At 36.1% G+C, this 20,878-nt stretch overlaps 1 protein-coding gene across 1 annotated transcript in view; it reads right to left on the bottom strand.

Moving 5' to 3' along the window:
• LOC126858991 (uncharacterized) overlaps positions 1-20,878 on the bottom strand; it is a 71,065-nt gene that overhangs the window by 18,065 nt on the left and 32,122 nt on the right. Inside the window, exons 55-89 of the mRNA XM_050609805.1 lie at positions 20,533-20,844; positions 20,082-20,387; positions 19,375-19,692; positions 17,593-17,916; positions 16,838-17,146; positions 16,157-16,486; positions 15,447-15,749; positions 14,887-15,189; positions 14,186-14,503; positions 13,643-13,963; positions 13,024-13,332; positions 12,375-12,701; positions 11,966-12,274; positions 11,499-11,804; positions 11,040-11,357; positions 10,486-10,812; positions 10,098-10,412; positions 9,478-9,801; positions 9,069-9,377; positions 8,688-8,993; positions 8,302-8,616; positions 7,901-8,212; positions 7,055-7,366; positions 6,611-6,934; positions 6,186-6,491; positions 5,761-6,066; positions 5,340-5,657; positions 3,986-4,312; positions 3,565-3,885; positions 2,930-3,259; positions 2,482-2,784; positions 2,055-2,360; positions 1,652-1,969; positions 752-1,084; positions 165-467 (exon numbers count right to left, since the gene is read on the bottom strand). Coding sequence (XP_050465762.1) covers positions 165-467; positions 752-1,084; positions 1,652-1,969; positions 2,055-2,360; positions 2,482-2,784; positions 2,930-3,259; positions 3,565-3,885; positions 3,986-4,312; positions 5,340-5,657; positions 5,761-6,066; positions 6,186-6,491; positions 6,611-6,934; positions 7,055-7,366; positions 7,901-8,212; positions 8,302-8,616; positions 8,688-8,993; positions 9,069-9,377; positions 9,478-9,801; positions 10,098-10,412; positions 10,486-10,812; positions 11,040-11,357; positions 11,499-11,804; positions 11,966-12,274; positions 12,375-12,701; positions 13,024-13,332; positions 13,643-13,963; positions 14,186-14,503; positions 14,887-15,189; positions 15,447-15,749; positions 16,157-16,486; positions 16,838-17,146; positions 17,593-17,916; positions 19,375-19,692; positions 20,082-20,387; positions 20,533-20,844 — 11,028 coding nt within the window. The remainder of the gene's footprint in view (positions 1-164; positions 468-751; positions 1,085-1,651; positions 1,970-2,054; positions 2,361-2,481; positions 2,785-2,929; positions 3,260-3,564; positions 3,886-3,985; positions 4,313-5,339; positions 5,658-5,760; positions 6,067-6,185; positions 6,492-6,610; positions 6,935-7,054; positions 7,367-7,900; positions 8,213-8,301; positions 8,617-8,687; positions 8,994-9,068; positions 9,378-9,477; positions 9,802-10,097; positions 10,413-10,485; positions 10,813-11,039; positions 11,358-11,498; positions 11,805-11,965; positions 12,275-12,374; positions 12,702-13,023; positions 13,333-13,642; positions 13,964-14,185; positions 14,504-14,886; positions 15,190-15,446; positions 15,750-16,156; positions 16,487-16,837; positions 17,147-17,592; positions 17,917-19,374; positions 19,693-20,081; positions 20,388-20,532; positions 20,845-20,878) is intronic.

The raw sequence follows: 20,878 nt of genomic DNA on the forward strand, positions 1-20,878 counted from the left end.
CTTTAATTAAAACATCGCTCACTTTGAAAAACGCGTGACATTTTGTTCTATTAAAAAAGAACCAAAGGCAAGAAAAAAAATTTTATTTTAAAAAGCTTTTTTAAATTAAATATTGTAAAACTGATGCTTTAAACAAGCAATTCGTATTTTATATGCGTACTTACGCGTTTGGAAGCACGTTACGAAGGGATCGCCAGTAAAACCTTGATTACAACTACAAATCGGACTATGATTTATCACTTCGCATCTTGCGTTGATGCCACAAATACCGGGACATGGATCGATACATTTGCGATTTTTGCATGCACGGTTTACGGGGCAATCGGAGCTAACAGTGCATTCTGCGTGACAATGTGGCGGGGATCCGATAAATGTATCTATACAGGAGCATACTGCTTGACCGTTTAATTCGCGACACTGACTGTTAAGTCCACAGGGAGAGTAGCTGCACGGATTACGTTCTACCGCTAAAAAAAAGATTTTTTAAATTAGATTGTACATGACAATTCCGATTTACCAATAAAATTAAATGGTATAATTGCAGAAAACTATTAAAAATATTGTGTAATTTATATATAATTAACTTATTATTAATTATCTGTGCAATTTATCTTGTACAGATACTTGGATTGTAATTAATTGCAAGATTATTAGTTTTAAAAGTAAAATATTTTGATAAATTCTTCGCAAACTAAAATTATCAGATTATATCAAACCGGAAGTCTTCTACGCGAATTTCTAAATAACTTACTCGTATCTTGTACAAATCTGTTACAGGAGATAAACGGATTGCCGCTGTAGCCAGGTTGGCATGTGCATAACGGAACGTGATTCACTACTTGACAAATTGCATTGTACCCACAAAAACCTGGACAAGGATTTTGACACTTTGATCCGATACATGCACGATCTGCGGTACAATCGGAATTTATTGTACATTCGGGACGACAGCCTTCGTATGGATTTCCTATATAATCCGATAGACATATGCAAGAACCAACACCGTTTAATTCGCGACATATCGCATTAAAGCCGCACGGTGATGGAATACAAGGTGTTGGTTTTAGGGCATTTATGACGTCGCCTATAAAAATTTATTATAATATTAGATATGTTCAGATGCTCTTAAAATAACATTTATTGATGTAGTAAATTATCAAATATTTCAGAATCACCGGATACATTTTCATAATCACAGATATTAAAAAATAAACTTAAAAAATTGTTACATAACAAAGTATAATTTTGACATATAAATAGCATACGTAATAAAATAACGATCAATTATGTGCATAAAATATATAAATTATGTAGAAACATTAATATATACAAATATAAATAATAGTATAAAAATAGTATATATCTAAAAATATATATAATAGTATATATATAATAGTATATATCTAGTATATATATATATATATATATATATATATATATATATATAGTAGTATATATATATAATAGTATATATCTAAACAATAGTATATATCTTCGTTCTCAATTAATTTTACTTTATCTTTTAATAAGAGAAAGTTTAAAGCAACTGCCATTTATTCAATGTTAAAAATTAAAAGTTTGTTATATGGAATATCTGTAATTGGATATGTATCTTGTGATTCTAAATCCTAGATATGAATACGCGACTTACTTTGTTTGGGATTACATAGCACGAATGGATCTCCTTCGAATCCGGCAAGACAAGTGCACATAGGAGTATGGCTTATCACTCGACAATCAGAATTAATACCGCAAGAGCCTGGACATGGATCGCGACATTTCTGATTAATACACGCTAAGTGCGTGGAACACTCGCTATTACTAACGCATTCCGGTCTACAATTCGGCGGAGTGCCAATGAATTCTGGCAAACAGGAACATGAATGCGCGTTGTTTATAATTTCGCATTTACTGTTAATTCCACATGGAGATGGAACGCAGGGATTAACCGGTAATGGTGATTCTGTTGCTGTTGGAAAAAATAAAGAATTCAATGTTTCCCTAAATATCATTCAACGATTGGCGAGTACATTATACTTCTTTAAATTACTCACGTCTCGGGATGCACTGAGTGAAAGGATCACCGGTCAACTCGGAGGGACAAGAACAAATCGGATTGTGATTGACAACTACACATTGCGCTCTAATGCCACATGTTCCAGGGCAAGGATCTATGCATTTCCGATTATTGCAGGCCATGTTAGCGGGACAATCAGAACTGATAATACACTCAGCTCGACAATTGGGTGGTGCGTCCAAATATCCAGCCAGACAAGAACAAACAGCTTGTTCCTTTATCTTTCGACATTGGCTATTTGGTCCACATGGTGTCGGATTGCACGGATCTTTCGTTATCGATTCTATGTAAATATTAAGAAGAGGGCGATTAGAAGAGAAAGAGAAAGATAACAATTCAATTACAAAATTATCGATTGTTTGAAATAATCGACACATTTTGATATTGATCGCTCGAATAGGTACCTTCTATTGGGGAGCACATTATAAAGGCGTTGCCGGACATTTTTGGCGCGCAAGTGCAGACTGGTATGTGATTTCCGACCGAGCACAAGGCATTAAGACCGCAGATTCCGAGATCGCATGGATTCCGACACTTGTTCTTAATGCAAGCTCTGTCATTCGGACAATCAGAATTCAGTATACATTCCGGACGACATCCAAAGTATGGATCTTTTTGATACTCGGGAAGGCAAGAACATACGCCGTTAAAGCATTGCGTATTTGGGCCACAATTTAAGCACGGATCCGTTGGTGCGAGTGTTGTATCTGAGGAATATAAATTTTAATATTCAATTTGGAGTGAACTCAAATGATTTTAAGTGTGTGAGATATTTTTCAAATTATCAAATTTGCTTACTTTTATAATACGTATGTCGATAGCCTAAATATTTTTTAACAGATTAAATCTTACCTTCCTCGGGAATTTGTCTACACATTACGAATGGATCCCCGGTAAATCCAGTGAGACAAGAACATACGGGTGTGTGACGATGCACGTTACAAGTTGCTCCTACACCGCAAACTCCATCGCAAGGATTTCGACATTTTCTCTGTATACATGCCTGATTAGTCGAGCATTCTGAATTAATTGTACATTCAGGCCTGCAATTAGGTGGTGTTCCTATATATGTCAATAAACAAGCGCATGATGCTTGACCGTTAATGTCACGGCATTCCGAGAAAGGTCCGCAGGGTGAAGGTGCGCAAGGATTCACAAATGGACGAGGTTCTTCATCTTTAGCTATGGAGATAAAAATATGTTTGTTAAGATTCTTATTCGCAAGCTTTCTAATGCCTTCAATAAAATTTCAATATGGTTCTTCTGATTGAAACAATAAATTAGAAATTTAATTTCATAAAAGAGAAAAGAATTATTAATATTTGCAAGACCGAAAGACATTGTATATCTAAGATGTATCTCGTATTTTAAAACCAAAAATGCGCAAAGCTAGACAAAATTTTTTGGAACAATATACTCGAATCAGAATTTTAAAAAAAGTTTTCTTGGTTTTTTAAGAATTGATTTAATGATAAATGTTTCCTTACGTGGCATATCAAAACAGGCAATGAATGGATCGCCGGTAAAACTAGGTGGGCACGAACATATAGGATTATGATTGATCGTTTCACATCTCGCATTAGAACCGCACAATCTAGAACCACGACAAGGATCGCTACATTTATTCGAGATGCATGCCAGATTGAAGGCGCATTCGGCGCTAACAGTACACTCGGGGCGACAATTTGGTGGGCTGCTCAAGAAGGTGGGTAAACAAGTGCAGACGCTCGTACCACCCACTACACGACACAAGCTATTAGGCCCACAAGGTGATGGTTCGCAGGGATTACTAACAGCATCTTCTCCTTCTAAAAATTTTATAATACATTTTTCATCAAATGAATATTTCTTCTAACTGATAATTGTGCGAAAAATGATGAGTATATTCAATTTCACAATATATCGCACCTATTTCTATCAGATTGCAATATAAGAAAGCGTTGCCGGTATATCTGGGATAGCAATTGCACACCGGCATGTGATTGATTACTTGGCATAATGCGTTGCGTCCGCACGATCCCGGACATGGATCTCTACATTTTGTATTTATGCAAGCCAGATTGGCAGGACAATCCGAATTTAGAACGCATTCCGGTCTGCATCCTTCGTACGGGTTACCGATATAGTTCTGTAAGCATGTACACGAACCGGCACCGTTGAATTCCTTGCAGACTGCATTGGAGCCGCAAGGAGAGGGGCTACATGGATCAACTGTTGCAGGCGATAATGGTGTGGCTAAAAGATGACATCAATAAGAAATGGAATTTATAATGAAAAAAGAGAAATATGTCTTCGTATGAATCATAATAGGGTTGGGAAATAACGCGTTGCTTGCAACATTATTACAAATTTCGTCTGTGACGAAAAAATTAATTTTATTACCTTTTTTCGTTAATCAGTAACGAATTTAATAATTACTTTTAACGTTTTTTATCATACTTTTTAAACCTACGTAGCATGATTTATAAATAAACACACATAGAGTATTAAATTTTTTAAAGAAGTAATAGACAATTTTTAGATAAAATTTAACTTTAATTTTAAATCATTTTTATAAACTTTTGTATTATAAATAAATTTTATTTGTAAATTAGCATATCTTAGGATTTTGAAATTTTATAAAGTTAAAGGAATAAAAAGGCGATTTTGGCTATATTAAATCTATATTTAAAAGCTAAAAAAATACCCTTCTTTATTTACACCTAGAATTTGGAGTTCTTTAGAAAATAAAATCCTCTTGCAATTTTTTTTAAGTATTTTTATGAAGATATTAGTATTCTAAAAATTATTACGAAAATAATTATATACTTTATATCAATATCGAAATTATATCAGTTTATATGATATATTGTTATATTTTAATATAAGCAAGATATTTAACAAATATAAATTTTCTGTGTATGTTTTATATATAACTTAGCCTTGTAGTAGCGTAAAAAGTAATGAAAGTTGTAATGACCTATTATTTTCTGCTATTATATTAAATTACTTTTATAAAGTAATTTTCCCAATCCTATAAACCAGATATCAAAATCGATATAATTCGGTGATTTCAATCTGATTTCAATACTAGACACATAAAGATGATTTCTATGTTTACTCGCAATAATTGATATAAGATATGTTCTTTTGCGTCTACAACATTTGGAAGTTTGGCGAATCACCGACATTATATCAGTTTTAATAATCAGTTTCTGATATGTCGATGAGTCAATATATTGACATATTGATAAATCGATATATCAATCTAAATGGTACTTACGTTCTCTGAAAATGCATTGCGTGAATGGATCACCGGTGAAACCATCCACGCAAGAACACATTGGGGTATGACTAACAACGTGACAATTTGCATTCGCACCGCAAGAACCAACGCACGGATTCTGACATTTTTGATTGATGCAAGCCAAGTGATTAGCACATTCGCTATTACTGACGCACTCTGCTCTGCAATTAGGCGGATTGCCGACGAAATCGGGTAAACATGTGCATACAGATTGGTCATCGCGTGCTTGGCAGTGCGAATTCGGACCGCACGGATTTGGTTTACATGGCGAGGAAGGTAAGGGTAACTGTTGAGCTAAAAATTGCAAAATTTGATTTACAAAAAGACAAAGAAAAAGTACAAAAATTCCACGGGATTATATTGACCGTAAATACTGATGTAACTTAAGCGTACTTACGTTCTTGGTAACATCTAACAAAAGGATCACCCGTTTGAAGAGGAGGACAAACGCAAATCGGATTGTGATTCACTACATGACACAAGGCATTTAATCCGCAACTTCCTAGACAAGGGTTTGTACACTTCTGATTGCTACAAGCCTCATTCTGCGGACAATCCGTGCTGACTATGCATTCAGGTCTGCAGGTCGGGGGACTACCTAGATATCCTCTTACACAGGAACAAACCGCTTGATTGTTTATAACGCGACATTCGCTATTTGGTCCACAGGGAGAAGGAACACATGGATTAGCGGGTGGCATATCTGATACATAAAAATAACGGGCATTGAATCTTCGGAAATCATTCACAAAAGAGTGCTTTACATAATTTCGCAGCATTTGAAAGCTATTTTTGTCACTTTACAATGGGAGTTTCATGTACCTTGTAAAGGTGTGCATTGACTAAATGCATTGCCGGTCATATTTCCTGGACAATTACACATAGGAACGTGACCGATCACTGTGCATAATGCGTTAAAGGCACAAGCTCCAGGGCACGGGTCCAGACATTTATTACGCATGCACGCTCTATCGCGAGGACAGTCGGCATTTAGAACGCATTCCGGACGACAACCTATATATGGATTTCCTTGGAATTCAGGTATACAATTACAAATACCATTCGAGCATTCCGCGTTGGGACCGCAGGGTGAAGGAACGCAAGGGTCTTCGACTGGGGATGAAATTGCTGCAAAGTATATAATCCGTATTAAAGTATATATATTAATAATACAAGGGATTAAACGAACTCGAATTGTGCTTCGACCTAATTTCATGTGACATATTGGATGATTTATGATAGCTTACGTGTCGCTACAATCTCGCAGAAAATAAACGTATTTCCTGTGTATCCTTCGGGGCATCTGCATGTGGGAATGTGATTAATGACTGAACATAGGGCATTGGTGCCGCACGAGCCGGGACACGGATCCACACACTTCATGTTGATGCAGGCTTTATCGCTCGGGCACTCTGAGTGTATGATACACTCGGGTCGGCAATTAGGTGGTTGACCTATGTAATTTTCCAAGCAAGTACACGCGGGAGAACCACCGATACTTCTGCATTGGGAGAAACTACCGCACGGAGACGGCACGCATGGATCTTTTTCTATTATTGGTGGTGTTACAGCTGAAAGATATTCGAAGTTACAGTTGATAATGAATACCGTGTAACACATAAAGAACATATAATATATAATTTATTGGGTTAAAAAATGTAATTATTTATGCATTTAATGTATGTTCTTACGTGGAATTAATGTGCATATGGTGAACGGATCTCCGCTGTAACCGGCCATACAACTGCAGATGGGGCTGTGATTAACGACTACACAATTGGTATTGAGTCCGCATGGGCTTGGACAGGGATTCACGCATTTGTAATCCTTGCATGCTAATTGCGGGGGACATTCTGAGCTAGCGACACATTCGGGTCTACATGCTGGTGGAGTTCCAACGTACGTAGGCAGGCATGAACAAACTGCCTGTCCAGATACTTCTTTGCATTTGCTGTTGGGTCCGCAGGGTGACGGGGCACAAACGTTCTCATCTGAGATTATTTCTGGGAAAAATTTTATGGATTAATGTAATATGCAAGTAAATATGCACATCTTTATACCTTAAATTTAAAAAAAAGGTTTCTATAAGCAATTCTATTGTTTTATAATTACATTTTATAAAAATATCAATAATTAATTGTGTATAAAAATTATTAAAATTGTGATATAATAAAGTATCTTTTTCAAAAAATAAATGCATCAAGAGTTTATCAATAACATAAAAATATAATGTATAATGTATATAGCGGTAAAATGTACAAAATGTTATTTTTCTGAAAGTTATAATATAATATTGCGGATTTTAAATTTCGCATTTAAAATAATATTTTAAAAAACATAAGAAACTCTTTCATATTTTTAATTTTTCCTTTTTTTTCACAAATATCGCATATAAAGTTACAATATTATATGAAATAAAAAATAATAATTAATTACGTCATGTAAAGAGCATCTCCTCTCTTAATTTTAATACATGATAGATATGGAACTTGAGTTTTTAATAAACAAAATTAGAATTATGTGAGACTGACACTTACTATTCACGAAACAAGAGACAAAGGGATCTCCAGTATATCCGGGGAGACATATACACATTGGTTGATGATTAACAACTGAGCACTCAGCATTTTGGCCGCACACGCCGGCGCAGGGATTGACACACTTGTTTCTTATACACATCAAATTAGATGAACAATCGGGATTAATAACGCATTCGGGTCGACACGCTAAGTACGGATTGCCAACGTAATTAGAAGTACACTGACAAATTGCGATGCTGTCTCGCTCTCTACATATTGCGTTTGTGCCGCATTCGAAGTTTGCGCAGGGCGACGATTCTGGTTCCAGTTCTTGTTCGTATGCTAAAACAACGCAAAAGGGTAGATTAAGCAAGGTCGCGCTAAAAAATATACGATTGACTCTTAAAGATTTCTCTTACGAGGTATCACCGAGCAGCGCGTGTATGGGTCACCGGTAAGACCATAAGAACAAATGCAATGAGGTACGTGTTGCACCACATGGCATTCCGCATTCTCTCCACATAGACCTGGGCAAGGATCTATGCACTTTTGCCGCACGCAACTCTGATGACCAGGACATTCGGGATTGGAGATGCATTCGGGTTGGCAATACGGAGGCGAACCTCTGTACTCGGGCAGGCATGAACAGGACGGCAGATCGTTAATGACTTGGCACTGAGCGTACGGACCGCAGGGCGAAGGTTGACACGGATTTATTGCAGGCGCTACTGGTTCTAGAGTAATAATATTTTTGTTTTAGTAGATGGCCGGGGCATATTTATACTTCGCATCGACTTGTATTTACTTATGACATCGCATCTGACGAATGGATCGCCTGTGTAGCGTTCGGGACACGAGCAAACAGGATTATGGTTGATCACTACGCATCTCGCTTGAACGCCGCATGTACCGGGACAAGGATCTTTGCATTTCTGATTGATGCAAGCTTCATTTGGTCGACAATCGGAGCTGAGAGTACACTCAGGTCGGCAGAGGGGTGGTGATCCGAGGAATTCTGGCGCACATGTGCAAACGGCCTGTCCATTAAATTCGCGACATATGCTATTCGGACCACAGGGATTTGGACTGCACGGTCTTGTCACGATCGGTACTATATGAAAAAGTACCATTAACTCATATCCTTGAACACATATATATATATATATATGAGATATTCTTTTCATACCTTTCATTACATCACAAGAGATGAACGCGTTTCCGGTGGTACCGGAAGGGCAACTGCACATCGGTGTGTGATTTATCACATTGCATAAACTGTTTTGTCCACAAGTACCTGGACAGGGATCTACGCATTTATTTCGTATGCACGTCCGATCGGTGGAACAATCCGCACTTAATACGCATTCTGGTCGACATCCAAAATATGGATCGCCGAAATATTCAGGTAAACAAGTACAAATGCCATTGTCGCATCGAGCATTTGGCCCACAGGGTGATTTACTACATGGATCAGGTTTTTCCACTGGTATGTCGTCTATATCATAGAAATATTGTCAATTTAAATTATGTATATCATAGTAAAAATAACTAAAAAATTGTCCATCAATTCAGGAGAGAATTGCAGCGTAACTTACTGATTGGCATAAGTTGGCAACCGATAAACGGATCGCCAGTATAACTTTCTATACATCTGCAGATTGGAATGTGATTATGAACAATACAATCAGCATTCAGACCGCAAGAACCTGGACAGGGATCTTGACATTTCTCGCGAATACAAGCCTGATTGCTCGGGCAATCAGCAGGAATGATGCATTCAGGACGACAATTTGGCGGTGTACCAATATAATTAATCATACAAGAACAAGATGGATAACCATTGACATTGCGACATTGCGAATTGGGTCCGCACGGAGAAGGTATGCAAGGGTCCAAAGGCAGACTTGGTAATGAAGTGGCTAAAAAATTTAAAAAATCTTAAAATAGAACTATTAAAAAAGTTTTTAAAGATATTTAATTACACAAATATTTCTTAAGTGAAAATGTAATTAATATTTTAATGTTTCCAAAATATATAATCTCTTTTGCCACTTCATATAATCAAAACTTGAAATCAAAATGAAAGACAATATTTAATGCAAAGAGAGTTATAGCTAAGAAATGGCATATTAAGATAATGATATTTTTTTTAAATATGAAAATATTATAAACCAGAATGAAAAATATAATCTATAAAAAAATTTGGGCCGCTTACGTGGTATGAATGTGCAGCGCGTGAATGGATCACCGCTGAATCCGGATTTACACATACATATTGGACTATGGTTTATGACTCTACATATCGTTCCTTGACCGCACGAGTTTAGACAAGGATCAATGCATTTATTATTTTCGCAGGCGCGATTTATCGCGCACTCCGTGCTAACTGTACATTCGGGCTTACAACCGGGTGGTGCGCCGATATAATTTGCAAGGCAAGAACAAACAGCTTGGCCATTATTTGGTTTACATTGACTATATGGTCCACAAGGAGATGGTTGACAGGGATCAACGTTATCTGATACAGCCGCTATAAGAAAATTAATATTAGCTGTAGATAATTGTTTCTAAGACGCGGCAAACGAATTTGCGTAATCTCTTACGGGTTTCGGTGAAAAGATTGCAGTATATAAATGGATTTCCTGTAAATCGTTCGAAACAAGTGCAAGTCGGTGCATGATTAATCACATAGCATTGCGCGTTCTGACCGCACGTTCCTGGACATGGATCTTTGCATTTTAAATTGATGCACGCCTGATTGGATGGGCAGTCAGAATTAAGTGTGCATTCAGGTCTGCATCCTTCATAGGGATTTCCCACATAATCTTGCGAACATGAGCAAGAACCGGCGTTTTGCAGAACTCTACATATTGCATTCGCACCACACGGAGATGGTGTGCATGGTGTGGCTATACTAGGCTGTATATCAACTAAAATATGTGAAAGCAGAATAATTATAGATTTATCTATATAAAACAGCTAATAAAAAATTATGATTCTTAATTTTTTAATAATTTAATATTAACAATTTTTTTTAATAATGTAAAAAAGTCTAATAAATTAATGATAAAAAAATTAAGATATTTGAAGAAAATTTAATATTTTAAATATTATAGTTAAAAAAATTTATGACATCAAGAGTCATTAATTCTCTTACATTGTTCGGGAGAGCATTGCGTGAATGGATCACCGGTATAACCGGATGTACACGCGCACATCGGCGTGTGACTAACAACATTGCAAACGGCATTGATTCCGCATGCATTGACGCATGGATCGCGACATTTTTGATTGATGCAGGCCATTTTATTTGAGCATTCGCTATTGCTGATGCATTCATATCGACAATTCGGGGGTGATCCGATAAATTCTTGCAAACACGAACAAGATGGTTGATTATTGATCACTTGACATTGCGCGTTTAGTCCGCACGGTGATGGTTGACAGGGATTGAGCACGGGTAATGGTTCTTCAGCTTTAAAGATAACCATTAATTAAATAAGGCGCGACATCATATTGAAATACATTGATATTCGAAAGCAAATAAAATATAGGTTGTAGAAAACAGTTTGAAAAGTTAATATTTTATAAAATATCTTTGAAGAATATCTCTTACGAAGTGGGAAGCAATTAATAAACGGATCCCCAGCCATCCCAGGACGACATGCACAAATGGGATTATGATTAATGACATTGCAAATTGTATTGCGTCCACAACTTCCTGGACAAGGGTCCCGACATTTTTGATTGGTACACGCCTCGTTCTTCGGACAATCTGAACTGATTACACATTCGGGCCTGCAAGTCGGAGGCGCTCCGACAAATCCGCTTATGCAACTACATACGGCCTGCATGTTATTTTGTCTACATTGACTGTTCGGACCGCATGGAGACGGATTACATGGATTGCTAACGGAGGGTGCTACAATACGATCAGAAAATATTTTAATTAGAGTAAAAATTATATAAGATAAGAATTTGATGTATTAAAAATATGAATATTTCGATAAAGATTTGGTAAAAATGTTAAATATTTTGATATAGCAATATGTATGGTATATAGCATATGTTTTTAAAAAATACCTGAAACGGGAGAGCACAAGACAAAAGCATTTCCAATCATTCCTGCGAGGCAAGTACACATGGGAACATGATTGTACACATTGCACATGGCATTTTGGCCACAAACGCCTGGACAAGGATCCACGCATTTGTTTCGCACACATGCCTGCGTATTCGGGCAATCATTATTTAATACGCATTGCGGACGACAACCGCTGTACGGGTCCCCAAAATATTCTATCATGCAAGTGCAAATTCCTCCGTTACACTGCGTATTAGATCCGCAAGGCGAAGGTGTGCATGGATCCGGTTTAGACAATTGAGTAGGAACTATAATAATGTAGTGTGAAAAAAGGATCAAGTACATTATCATATCTATATATAACAAAGAGAGATAAAAATTTTATAGTCATAAAATAGAAAATCTTACATGAATTTATGGAACACTGGACGAAAGGATCGCCGGTATAATCGGGTAAACATGAACAAATCGGCACGTGATTCACGACGCTACATTCAGCCATTATGCCGCATAAACCTGGACAGGGATCCCTACACTTTTGTCGCATGCAAGCCATATTAGCCGGACATTCCGCATTAATTGTGCATTCTGGTTTACAATTTGGAGGACTGCCCCTGTATGTTGGTAAACAAGAACACGATGGTATCCCTCCTATATCGCGACATTCAGAAAATACGCCGCAAGGCGACGGTATGCATGGATCTTTCACAACGTCATTTACAATGGGCGGATTCACTGAAATTATGATAGATTTAAAATTTATATTAATTGTGTATTATATACACATTTTGATATCTCGATACAGCATTCTTATAAATTGCAATCGAAGACGAAAGAAATTTCTTCTCATCATACCAAAAGTTTGGTTTACTATCGACAAATATCGTTATGTTTCTACTAATTTGAGGAAAATTAATTAAATAATTATAGGCAAATAATTTTTGCACAGTATTTTTAGGATAAATATTATATCGAGATCTGCGCGTGATTGTTTAGGGAAAACGAATTCAGATTGTATTGATTGAAAAAAACAACTTTAAACAGATAAAATTCATACCAGGCATTTGGAAGCAAACGGTAAATGGATCCCCGGTATAGCCATTCTTGCAAGAGCAAATGGGATTATGTTTTATGACCCTGCAATTTGAATTTCTACCGCAAGAGCCAGGACAAGGATCTTGGCATTTTTGATTTACGCAAGCAAGTGCAAGTTGACAATCCGAACTTGTCACGCATTCGGGACGACACGCGGGTGGACTTCCAATGAAAGTCGGAAGACAAGAACAGACTGCTTGATTATTATTAATACGACATTGGCTATTGGGCCCGCAAGGCGATGGATTGCAAACATCCTTCGAAGTATCAACTAAAATGATAGATAAACATATGTATTTTTCAAGCTTTTTTAAATTGGATTAAAAAAGTCTAAAAATAATAACCATTCACAAAAATATGGAAATTTAATCATATATATGTTAAATACTTCATTTTTAATAAATTAAATTTACAAAAACAAAAAGTAATTAAAAAATTATATTAAGCTATATTCTAAACTTTGTTATTCAAGCAACAACAAGCTAAGAAATAAAAAACTTGAACTGGACATAACACCAATGTAAAAAAAAAATTAAAATAAATGAAGCTTAAGATATTAATATTTATAAAAGTATTTGTACCAATATCACGGATTATATTGCAATAGTGGAAAGGATTGCCGCTGTAACCGGCAATACATGTGCAAGAGGGTTGATGATTGATAACTTGACATTCGGCAAATTGTCCACAAACACCAGGACATGGATCCTTGCATTTCGATTGTATACAAGCAAGTGTGGATATGCAATCTGTATCGACAACGCATTCTGGTCGACATCCGTCGTAAGGATTGCCGATATAATCTTGTAAACAAGAACAAGATCCGACACCATGCTGTTCCTTACAAATGGCGTTAAAGCCACAAGGTGATGGTTTACAAGGTGACAATGAAAAAGTTATGGCTGAAAATAGTATAAGAATATTTTGAATAATATCAATATGTAACAATAATTTTTCGACAAAAATGAGGAAAAATAGGTTTACAACATGTCCAAAAGTCTCAATACTGTGTGTTATGATTAATTAAAAGTCGAAAACTAACTATCACATTTTTTTCTTAAATTTAAGTATTGTTTTAGTTATTTTACTTTTGGAAAAATTAAATTTTAAAATTCGATGCTTACGTGGTTTTATTGTACACTGGGTAAATGGATCGCCGGTGAAGTCGCTAGGGCAAACGCACATGGGTGTGTGGCTTACCACGCGACACTCGGCATTAGTTCCACATGAACCTTCGCAAGGATCTCTACATTTTTTATTCATACATGCCAAATGTGAGGGACATTCACTGTTGCTAATGCACTCTGGTCTACAATAAGGTGGTGAACCTAGGAATTCAGGTAGACATGAGCATGTGGGAGTATCGCCTATTGCCCGACACTCGGCATTTGCTCCACAAGGAGATGGCACACAAGGGTTTGTTTGTAGAACAGGTTCGGGTGCTAATGAAAAAAGGAGAATTATCAAATTGTTATCAAAAACTTGAAGCCAAATAAGTGACGTTACGAAAGCTTCGATCGAAAAATGTATGAATAAAGATTAATTGTACAAATATTAAATTAAATTAAAACAAGGCGGTTTTAAATTAATTTAAAACAAAAAGTGTTCTTTTATATAAATTCCAATGGACTATTTCATAAACTAATAAAATCAATCCTGTTTTCAATAAACTTATTGCAAAAACACACTGCATTATAAAACTTGAAATATGAACATTTAAAAAAGAATATATACATATTATTTATTTGCGTTGGGATATTCAAGACCTCAACAATTATATTTCCACTAAGATTTTGTGATTCTTTCAAGAAAATCAAACGCTTACGTCGTGAAGTGCATCGGATGAATGGATCTCCAGTGAGTTCTCCACAACTACAAATAGGATTGTGATTGATCACTTGACACGTAGCTCGGATTCCACATGCACCGAGGCAAGGATTTATGCACTTTTGATTACTGCAAGCTTCTGTCAAGAGACATTCGGAACTCGCAGTGCATTCCGGTCTACATGTTGGCGGTACGCCAAGAAATCCGGCAATACATGAGCACACTGGTTGCCCGTTGTTTTCTCGGCAAATACTGTTGGGTCCGCAGGGCGAGGGTGAGCAAGGATTTCCCTTCGGGATATCTATATTCGACATGGTGATAATTTTTTTCATTTTGTTCCCAAAGATATAACGCAAGTAAAACAAAATTATGATAATAATACAACAGCAACATGATTGGCAAATTATTTAAACATTAACGGAGATAGAAACAATTCTACTTTATATAAGTAGATAGTAATATTATCTCCAAAGAATTTTACGATTATCATCAGTGATAAATGTTTTTGTAAAAATTTTAAAAGTTATAAATTAATCGTTAATTGTTTAATATTTATACCTGCAAGAGTGGAACATTGAACAAAGGCATTGCCGGCCATTCCGGCCGGACAAGTACACATAGGTATGTGATTGTACACGGAGCATAATGCATTTTGACCGCATGTGCCCGGACAAGGATCCATGCATTTGTTGCGAATGCATGCACGATCGAGAGCGCAATCGGTATTTGTGACACATTCGGGACGACAACCTACGTAAGGATCACCCTGGTATTCGGACAGACACGTGCAAATTCCATTGTTGCATCGTGCATTCGGACCACAAGGATTCAAATCGCAAGGATCGATAATTACCGGTGGTGCTATAAAAGAAAAAATAATTTGGAACTTGGAAAATATGGAAGTCCGAAACAAAATTACATGAAGTATAACGCGTTAATTTCTCTTCATACATTTTCAGACATTGAATCAACATTATATTCATGTTTGAAAATAAAAATGTCTAAAAAAATTGAAAAAAGGACTTCTAAATAATATCTATAAAGGATATCTAAAATATTATCATTGTTGGAAATATTTTTTGATAAATAATAAAAAGGTTTTTTAACCAAAACCAGACAATAAAAAAAATCAAATAAACTAAATTACACTTTCACTTAATCTTTAACATTCAGAGAAAATTTATATGTGCAACAGATATTAAGAAATGTGCGTTTTAATTAGCGAGAATTTTTTTAAGCAAATCTTTTTTTAAATATAATCTTCTTACTTGTAATTGGTCGGGGATAACAATTACTGAATGGATCACCGGTGTATCCTTCGGGACAAGTACAGACGGGTACGTGATTATACACTGTACATAAAGACGTAATGCCGCAAGAACCTAAACAGGGATCTCTGCATTTCTCGTTGTTGCAAGCGAGATTCATCGGACATTCGGAATTCACGCGACATTCGGGGCGACAATTTGGCGGTGATCCCCTGTATATTGGCAAACAGGAGCACGATGCTGTACCACCAATATTCCTGCATTCCGCGTACATACCGCATGGAGACGGCAGACACGGATCTTTGGTGGCTACAGGAAAATCTAGCGGTTCTGAAATTCAATAATGATAGTGGCGTAACAAACTACACGCCGTTTGTTTCAGAAATCTTTATCTAAGCAATGAATTAATTGCGCTTATGATAAAAAAAATATGATTAATGATAATTATATCGTACGATATATAATTATTTGTGCAATAGTATATTGCACATATATATAGTAGCAAGATTGCAATAATTGATAGTGTTACGTCAAATTGAACCGAGGAAATAACGATTTTAATAACATCAATCAATTTTTTTTAAAGCCATGGTTGAGTTAAATATTTGTGAAAGATTAAGGATGACCATGATTCATGGTATGAAGTAAATGAAGCTGATGAAAGTAGCAAAGTTCTCTTACGTGGGGTGGGGAAACATCTCGAAAAAGGATCCCCGGTATAACCGAGATTGCAGACGCAGATGGGGCTGTGATTGATCACTTTGCACTGGGTATTTATTCCACATGGGTCCGGGCAGGGTGATGTACATTTCTGATTGACGCAAGCAAGATCCGGAGAGCATTGACTGTTTACCACGCATTCGGCACGACAGTTGGGGGGACTGTTGATAAAATTCGGAAGACAAGAGCAAACGGCAAGGCCGTTTACATCTTGACACTTACTATTTGGTCCACAAGGAGATGGGCTGCACGGATTTGTTTCTGGCAAGGCTGCATGGAGAAAAGAGTACACGCACAAGTTATTTTTTATAAATTATTTTAGATATCAATATCTCATTCATGTAAAATATGGCTTCAATTAAAATAATTATATTTAGAGATATTAATATTTACTATAATGTTTAATATAAAATTATGAATGGAAAGAAAATGAATACCTTTTTATAATCATAATAAAAATTCTGATTTATATTAAATAATAAATATATATTTAAAATTATTTTTTATTTTACATAAGAAATAATTATAGAATTTTAATATAAAATTGTGTTATGTAATTTAACACATAAATAAAAAAATGTCTTTTAATTTAAATTGAAATCATAATTGATTTAAATGTATCCAATATAATTTTATATTATGCAACATTCTATGGCTACTACTTGGACAAAACAAAACTTTTACAATAAAATATCTGATGTGAAAATAAAGCTTACAGTCTTCAATTATTGGGGAACAATGCATGAACGGATTGCCGGTATAGCCGGGAATACAAGTACAGATTGGTAGATGATTAACTGATTGGCATTGGGCATTCACTCCGCAAGTTCCTGGGCAAGGGTCTCTGCATTTCAAGCCCACGCACATCATTCTTGTCGTACAATCAGAATTTTGCGTGCATTCGGGTCTGCATCCTTCGTAAGGATCACCTAGATAATCCGGTAGACAGGTGCACGAGCCAACGCCATTGTTTTCGCGGCAAATGGCATTGAGGCCGCAAGGAGAAGGCTCACATGGTTTTCTAATATCTAGGGGCGTATCTGATAGAGAAGGAGAAGAAATTTCACTTAAACTTAAATAAAAACATGCAACGCATTCTATTTCAAAGCTGGTGTTGAGGTAAGGGTTTCTTTGGCTTTCGCCTTCTTTCTCTCTCTTTTTTTTTTCTCTCGCTTTCATATTCTCATTTCACTCTTTCGATTAAATCGAATCCTTAATAATAAGCAATAAGCTTCGTATGATAGCGAGATGTAATATAGCTTTGCGTGGTTCTAATATAAGTTATCATGGCCGACAAATATTTTATATTTATCGGTTTTAGTAGGTAACGTATTTCATTAGCATCGTGGTCAATTTTTAATCGCATCAATTAATCAGGTTAATTACAAGGTGCGGATCACATGATTGGCCATAAAACTATGTTAAAATCTATGGCAACTTATTGTATTATTTTTTTCAAGGATGGGATAAATTCTTGGGCTCTACACGCACTATGGTAGTCGGTACTCTTTTGTAACAAGTTTGTTAAATTATTTCTGTAGTTAGGAAATTGCGTTCTTTGTAGTAACAGTTTTTATTTCCTCGGGAATGATGTGTGCAGTATGATTCTTGGGCGATCCACAGCATATGTCAAGGGTCAAAGTGCTCGTATATGTGAGTGGGTCTTTAATTCGCTTTGGTCAATGGGCGTGCAATAAACATTTCAATAATTAATCGCAAGGATATTCTATCGCTCTTTTTAAAGTCTATTAGGAGTAAGTACAGTCAAGAGCCCATATGGATATATAGGCCCCGCCACCATTTTTCATAATTATGTATTTATCGTTATTGCTGTCCTGCATTAGGTTTGGGTCAGTACGCTCAGGCATGGGGATGAGTGCGTGCCGCATTGTTTTTTCTATTAATCGCAGGGATTCGGGACGTATACACGCGTTCTATGTTATTTTAATCAAGGATAAGTGCAATTAAGAGCCTAATATATGTTTATAGGCCCCACCACCTCACACACGTGACTTATTGTCATCTTCTTGTTAAGTAATCTTGCGATTGTGCTGTTGTCGCACGCATATTCTCACGTTGATCTTATAAGATAATTTTTTGTTAAGAGATGTTTTGATCTAATGCACTTCTAGAACTATGTAAGAACATAAGTGTCTAATAATAATAATGGGATAAGACAGTGGTACTCATATCAGATAATTTTTTTAAAGCTTGATCTATTAAATCTTTGTCAAGTATTCTTCAAAATATTTTGTAAATCATATTTCATGTAACATATTGGAAAATCTCTTAATAATGTAATAAATCTTCAACCATTAATAAAGAATATTGAGTAACTTGGCTGACAAAAAATTCATGAGTTATCGCGTTTTGATTTTTTATTATCATTAGTATCATACTAGGATCAGAAGCACTTACCTGTTACGCCCACATGCAAATGGCGACATTTGCGGGAAGGATTGTAAAATAAAATAAAAGATACAATAGCGTGTACTCACCCTCGGGTATTCGTTCGCAAGCGCTGAATGGATTTCCAGTATATCCAGCGATGCACGCACAAACAGCATGATGATTCACAACCGAGCACTGAGCGTTTAGACCACACAGACTGACACACGGATCACGACACTTTTGTTGCAAACACGCCAATTGCGGCGGACACTCGGGATTGATAGTACACTCCGGCCTACAATTCGGTGGCAAACCGATATAATTTTGGATACAAGAGCACGCAGGACTCTCGCCCCTCACTTGACACTCCGCATTTGGACCGCAGGGCGATGGTAGACATGGGTTCGTCGGTACAGGTGGTGTTTCTGTAAACAAGTATTTAAATGAAAAAAAACCATTTTGCATTTAATATTAGAATGGCCAAAATTTGACGATTATCCAAAAAAATAATTGTCATGTACATTGCATACATGTCAAAAAATGAGAACTAATTCTCAAACAATAAAAATGTGGATTTTTTTTCTAATATAATTTGTATTACTAATATTAATTAAAAATATAAAGTTTCTTAGCTAATGAAAAATATTTAAAATTAGCAATTAAAATAAATATGTCGATCATATATGTAAGAAAAATGTATGTGCAGTACAATTCTTTGTCCTTTTATTTTTTAATGAAAAAATGTAATTAATAAAAAGCTCAACAAATATTAAATTTATATCAAGTTTGTAATAAAAAAATTTTAACTACTTACTTGGTTGCGGATAACATATGGTGAAAGGATCGCCTGTGTAAGATTCGGAGCAGCTGCATATTGGATTATGATTAACCACTTGACAATTCGTATTTTGTCCGCATGTGCCTGGGCACGGATCTTGGCATTTATTATTCAGACATGCCTGTGTCAATGGACAATCGGCGCTGACAATGCATTCTGGTTTACAGGCGGGTGGATTACCAATTAAACCAGGTTGACAAGAACACACAGCATGATCATTTACAACTTTACAGATGCTATTTGGTCCACAAGGCGAAGGTGTGCAAGGCTGTTTAGTGATATCTGCAAATATAACCAATGTTTATCAACAATAATTGATTCGAAACATAAAAAGGTAAAGTTTGTTTCTTATTTCCATGTTTTAAAAATAATTTTTAAAAAATGATAAAAAATAAGTTAAATGTAAAAATATATTTGTAAAACTTACCATCTGGTATATGTGGCTGGCATAAAAGGAACGGATTTCCGGTATAACCAGGTGGACAACTGCACATTGGGACATGATTAACAACGTCGCAACGTGCATCACGACCGCATGTGCCTGGACAAGGATCCACGCAGTTTTGATTGATACACGTTTTGATGCGAGGACAATCAGAATTCATTGTGCATTCCGGTCGACAATAAGAATACGCGTCCCCAAAATAGTTGGGCAAACAGGTGCACACGCCTTCGTTGCACGCCGCATTAGGTCCACAAGGAGAAGGATTACATAAATCTTGCGGAACCTTTGGTTGTTCTGCAATATATAATTCTTTATGTTTATATATCGA

This window comes from Cataglyphis hispanica, chromosome 2 (assembly GCF_021464435.1).
Source record: "Cataglyphis hispanica isolate Lineage 1 chromosome 2, ULB_Chis1_1.0, whole genome shotgun sequence".
NCBI classification, from domain to species: Eukaryota; Metazoa; Arthropoda; class Insecta; order Hymenoptera; family Formicidae; genus Cataglyphis; species Cataglyphis hispanica.